Here is a 6202-nt window from a genome sequence, read left to right on the forward strand (position 1 = left end):
ATGTGTTTCTCACCATCCTTCTTGTAGAACTGGACCTCAGCCTGGTACTCCTCTTTACTCTCGAGCGCTTTCTCCATGCCCTGTGCCACCTGCTCATTGGTTCCGGAGCCATAAAGGAAGCGACAGCTGCAGTTTTTCTGCATTACTTCTGTCCTAACAAAGCCCGTCAGCTCACAGAACCCGTCCGAGCAGTAAACAATGGGGTAACCACGGTGACCCTGAGCATTACCCAAAAGAAAGTTGCTATCTGGAGAGAGAGAGAGAGAGAGAGAGAGAGAGAGAGAGAGAGAGAGAGAGAGAGAGAGAGAGAGAGAGATTATAATGAATATGAATACATTTCATTAGACCACTGCCTTTAAAATAAATGCTCTGATTTAAAGATTTTGAGATCTTTTGAGGAACTTTTGAGAAAACACTGAATGAAGAACCAGATCTCATCTTTGCTGACAAATGAAAAACCCTGTAACATGAAAAAAAAAGGAGGTGATTCAAAAAATTAAAAATAGCTTAGCTAACCGAACAACTCATCTGCTACACTTCTTACAGCTCACATGAATTTACTGCATCATGTTATCCATTAAAAAGGCAGTTCTCAAGAGAAGAAGCGATATCTCTGAGTAACGATTAGTCAGATGTGTCTGACTAATGGTGTCAGGAATTGTGTCAGCAGAGCCGGATGCCGGTGCAGGAACACGTTTAATTTACAGTGCGACAAATGAAACACAAAGACTATGAAACTTGAGACTATGGAACTTAATTACTTGTGATTATCAGACAACAGCGTGATTCGGGCAACATGGTCGTGTGACACGGTGAACATGTGACGTGATATTGCCCATGATAAAATGTGGAACAATGTTTGTGAGAAAGTCAGAATCCAGGGTAACTTCAGACAAATTCTGACCCCTGTTTGTAACGCTCTGAATTGTGTAGTCTGTAGTTCCTAATCCTAAGGTCTGAATACAGGTCTCACTACATGATTAATTCAACACAGAATACAGACAGTAGTTCATTCATTCATTCATTCATTCATTCATTTTCTACCGCTTATTCGAACGTCTCAGGTCACGGGGAGCCTGTGCCTATCTCAGGCGTCATATCGGGCATCAAGGCAGGATACACCCTGGACGAAGTGCCAACCCATCGCAGGACACACACACACACACACTCTCATTCACTCACGCATTTTCCAGAGATGCCAATCAACCTACCATGCATGACTTTGGACCGGGGGAGGAAACCAGAGTACCCGGAGGAAACCCCCAAGACACAGGGAGAACATGCAAACTACACACACACAAGGCGGAGGCGGGAATCGAACCCCCAACCCTATAGGTGTGAAGCGAACATGCTACCCACTAAGCCACCGTGCCCCCTATAGACAGTAGTGACTACACCAAATAAAGAGTACCCTAAAGTTAAATATATGTAAAATATACAGCTGGCTGGCTTCACGTGTATCACAGGAAGTTACTATTACTGAATATTTCTACAAACAATAATGCTACTACTGCTTTAGTAGCAAACATGTGGTAGGCTTCACCTTCCTGGTATGGTAGCTGATTTGTGACAGCAGGGATGTGAATGAGAAAGCAGGTGAGTGAATTCAGCAGAAAATATGTTAAACAAACCCCTGAATCTTTGTTTATTGCTCCTTATGCATGCGCGCTTCATGCTTTCTTATTTCCAGTCCTAATTAGCGAATAAGCAGCCACAAATGAAGCCACATTTCCAAACTGACGTGCTGTCTGTCATCCCGGGGGACATGTTAACACGCTTACGCTGTGATTTTGGAAGCTTTATGCCTTCATTTCACTCAGAACTTAGCAGAGGGAGGATGTGTAGGCTGCATGAAACCTCCCTTCACTTTCAGCTCGAGTGTAAAATGTAGGGTTTAAAAAGGTTCTTGCATTCTCTCCTGTAGGTTTGAGCGATGCACAGTGACATGCTGAAGTGGATAGTCCGTGATTAAGAAACTGGAGGCGCTCCATTCACACATGCGCATCCCTTCACTCTTCCTTATTGGCGATGTTTAACGGAGAAAAAAAAAGGCCCAAATTTAGCTAAGGTCCCAATCTTGCCTTGCTTTCCTGCCACTCCAAGGGACATTAAGTGACACATAAGGCTGTTATTCAATGCTGGCAATGGAGGCAAATTGGTATCTGTCGACTAAACTGTCCAGGAAGTGGCCAGAATTTAATAAATCATGGACACCGATCCCTCAACTCAAGCTGGTGTTACATAAATGTTTGTGTTTACTACAATTTGCACTACATCCACATTCTGCACTTTAACTGTATATTTATGACCATAATCAAGCCCATCACTGCACCACACTCAACACTACGTCTGTTTCTGATTTTATTTTCTGATATATTTTTGATATATTTTTTGTGTGTAATTGCTATATTTATTTCTTCTTTATATTGTATCTATTTGTGCCATATATTTATTCATTCATTCATTTTCTACCGCTTATCCGAACTACCTCGGGTCACGGGGAGCCTGTGCCTATCTTGGGCGTCTTTGGGCATCGAGGCAGGATACACCATGGACGGAGTGCCAACTCATCGCAGGGCACACACACACTCTCATTCACTCATACACTCACACACTACGGAGAATTTTCCAGAGATGCCAATCAACCTACCTGTGCCATATATTTATTCCTTTATTCCTTTATTTTATTCATTTTTTCTATTTACTATTTGCTATTTTTATACCAAAGACAGTCGTAAAAAAATATGAATATTTTGAATATTGATTCTGCTCATTATGATATGAACAATACAGCAGTTGGAATGTTGTCATATGAAACAATTTTTTAACAAAGTTTTAGGAACATTACAGATATGCGTACAGATATGTCTTGGTCATGTGACCTAACACATGATATCTCCCGAAAAACTACTCCCCTCCTGAATATTACTTAAATGACGAACATATTGTTGTGGTTGATGTGGAGTGACGTGTGTGCTGAAGGATGCTGAGTCTTGGACATAAATTTCAGTCTTTGATCTCAATGTTCCTCCTGGTATAAATGCCTGAGCTCACTTCCACCCCACAGCCTTTTCACCACGATGAGTGATGACATTTTTGCATCCCCGAAGCAGCTCGATCTGGATGCTTTAAAGTCACGAATCACAAGTCGAGCCATTAAAGTAACTTAGCTATCGTTTCGGGAGATGTAAAGTGACATGTTAAAGTTGTTATTGTGTGATTAGGAAGCTCAGGGCGCTTCGACTTTGCTTACAGCTGATCTCCTGGCAACTAGATGAAGCTATTTTGAGCTGCACTGAGACTCCTGCTGCTGCGAGGAAGGATGTTGCTCTGCCTTGAGAGAGTGTGTGTGTGTGTGTGTGTGTGTGTGTGTGTGTGTGTGTGTGTGTGTGTGTGTGTGTGTGTGTGTGTGTGTGTGTGTGTGTGTGTGTGGCTGTCTTCGTGAGAGGCGAACACACAGGGAGAGCCAGGAGCAGATGCCAGCTTTCCTTCTTTATCTGTTCCTACAGTTGCACTTTCTAAGAAACATCCTGAAAAATAGTTTTGTCTCATTAACTTCAACTAGACAGAGCAGGTGACTGTCTACAGCTGCTGTAAAGTAAGCAAGCACCTGACCAGCAGAGCGTTTTTCTCCTTCTTCACAACACACACACAACCCAGGTTGTTACCAGGAAACTAAACATGTCAGGTGACTTAAAGTTACAGGTTCACTTCTGACACTGAATACTCCTTCAGTAAATGTTACAGGAACACTTCCTTACAGGAACATTACTTTACAGATATCAAAATTCTGCCTCGATCCTGCCTCGATGCCCAATGACGCCTGAGATAGGCACAGGCTCTCCGTGACCCGAGAAGTTCGGATAAGCGGTAGAAAATGAATGAATGAATGAATGAATGAATGAATGAATGAATGAATGAATGCAAATTTAAACATGTTTATTTGGAACGTGACCCTGTGAATTAGTTGTTTCTATTGAAACGAGAACGTATTAGATTGCAACTGCAGATAGATAGATAGATAGATAGATAGATAGATAGATAGATAGATAGATAGATAGATAGATAGATAGATAGATAGATAGATAGATAGATAGATAGATGTGATTATGTGGAGGAGTGCTGTTGTGTAAAATGAGTGCAATACGCAAACACTGCTGTCACCTGACAACTACTCCCATGAGCCCAACTCACAGCTACACAAACAACATGAGGAACATACAATGAAAGAGAGAACAGAGGGGATGATGGAAAAAGGAGAAGAAGTGAGGGAAGGAGACACATACAGTACACATACAAATAAACATAAATATATAATATATATATAGAGAGAGAGAGAAAGAGAGAGAAATAAGGAGATAGAGAGTCTGTTTTTAACCATAATCTCCTGCGGACTTTTCCTGTGTCTCATCTGCGTCTACACAGAACACGTATTTTGTAGAAATAAACAAAAGCAACCTGACGTCATGTAAAAACAACCCAGAAACTCAATCAGCATTTACATGTAGCTGCTGGATGCAGGCTAAGAGTAGCACTAACCTTAACCAAAAAGAGCTTACTGAACATCACATACTGTACACATAGCTGATTGGACACAACACCGGCGATTGACAAACCAGGACTCAAAAAGACACGAATGCTACCTTAAAGTCTTCCTCTGAAGAGTCTGGGGACGAGATTCTGATTGACGTGGTGAGTGATCGAGTGGTTTCGTTAAAAAACAACAACGAAAAACCAAAACGTAACGTTTATGCTAGAAATCGCATTCATATTAGTGACCACCATGAATCCCAAATCAGGATGTCCGGGCTCATAGAAAAATACCAGTTGTAAATAGAACATTGTGGTTCAATTGTGCTCACTTTGTAATTGCAAAAGCAACGATAACCTCATCACTAAGCTAACATGCTACAGGTATCCACGGTTAGGTAACACAGCAATGACAGGGCAGGGCTGCCACAGACATATTCCAAACATTTTACTGACAAAGGTCAAGGGACGTTAATCCTCAAGTTCAGCATTAATCAGCACCAGACAACCAATCACAATGCAGAATATTCCACAGAATTTCCACAGGAAATGAGAGTCTTGAGCTGGAAATGAATTTATTTATTTATTTATTTATTTGTTGTTATGGTTTTGAATGAAATATTCTCTATATGTTACAATATACAAATTTTATGCAAATAATCAAACCAGGTTCTTTAACAATTGGGAGAGCGAATCAAAAGTTTACAGTAAATACCGGGTTTGTGTGTGTGTGTGTGTGTGTGTGTGTGTGAGAGAGAGAGAGAGAGAGAGAGAGAGAGAGAGAGAGAGAGAGAGAGAGAGACTCACGGGTGCCGTCAAAGCGAGTGGCGATGGTGTCCAGGAAAGTGTTTTGTGGGGCGAGGAGCCCCTTCATCACCGGCATGATGACACACGACCTGTCTGTCTCTGTCTGGCTGTCTAGCTGTCTGGCTGTCCCCCCTTTCTGCTCCTCACTCCGTCCTCTGAGTCGAGGGGGTCAGATTGGACTGAGCTAACCCATGGGGTAAAAAATAAAGGAGGGATTCCCCTCGTTTCTGTTGAAACTGTTTCTTCTTTTTGTCCTCTCTCCTTTCTTTGTAGAGAAATAGAGAGTGAGTTTTCAGTATTACTTTAATCTTCAATCCATCCTTCTGTCTTCTTTTGTCCTTTATCAGTTTCCCTCCTTTTTTGTCCTTGTCCTCTTTCTCTGCACCGTTTGTTCTGTCGTTTATCTGCTTGAGGTGTGGTGTCTCTGTGTGCGTCTTTACACCTCAATGCCTCAGTGCTCCACTTCCCTCTGCTACTCTCTCTCTCTTTCCCCCTCCCTCCCTCCCTCCCTCCCTCCCTCCCTATTTCTATTGCTCCTTTTTTCTCTCCCTATCCATCCTCGACTCTATCTTTCTCTGTCTTTGTCCCTCTTATTGTCTCTCTCTCTTGATCTCTCTTTCACATCTTCTCTTGTTCCCTCTCTCTGACCTTCTCTGTCTGTTTCTCCCTCCTTCTAACTCTTTCTCTTTCTTTTTCTATCTCACTATCTCCTTCTTTCCTTCCATCTCTCTCTTTTTCTTTCCCACTATCCCTGTCCCTCTTACTGCCTGTCTCTCACCACATTTCCTATTTGTCTTATTTCCCTACACCCTGATCATCGTATGTCTCTCTCTTGCCCTCCCTCTCTTTCTCTCTTCTTCTATCT

The 6202-nt window shown here is 42.1% G+C and overlaps 1 protein-coding gene across 1 annotated transcript in view; it reads right to left on the reverse strand.

Annotated features, from left to right (window-relative positions):
• Window positions 1-5820, reverse strand: part of kcnh4b (potassium voltage-gated channel, subfamily H (eag-related), member 4b) — a 33704-nt gene extending 27884 nt beyond the window's left edge. Inside the window, exons 1-2 of the mRNA XM_027176827.2 lie at window positions 5338-5820; window positions 14-247 (exon numbers count right to left, since the gene is read on the reverse strand). Of these exons, the coding sequence (XP_027032628.2) occupies window positions 14-247; window positions 5338-5413 (310 nt within the window). The 5' untranslated portion in view covers window positions 5414-5820. The remainder of the gene's footprint in view (window positions 1-13; window positions 248-5337) is intronic.
• Between the last annotated feature and the right edge of the window lie 382 nt (window positions 5821-6202).

This window comes from Tachysurus fulvidraco, chromosome 8 (assembly GCF_022655615.1).
Source record: "Tachysurus fulvidraco isolate hzauxx_2018 chromosome 8, HZAU_PFXX_2.0, whole genome shotgun sequence".
Taxonomy (NCBI): Eukaryota; Metazoa; Chordata; class Actinopteri; order Siluriformes; family Bagridae; genus Tachysurus; species Tachysurus fulvidraco.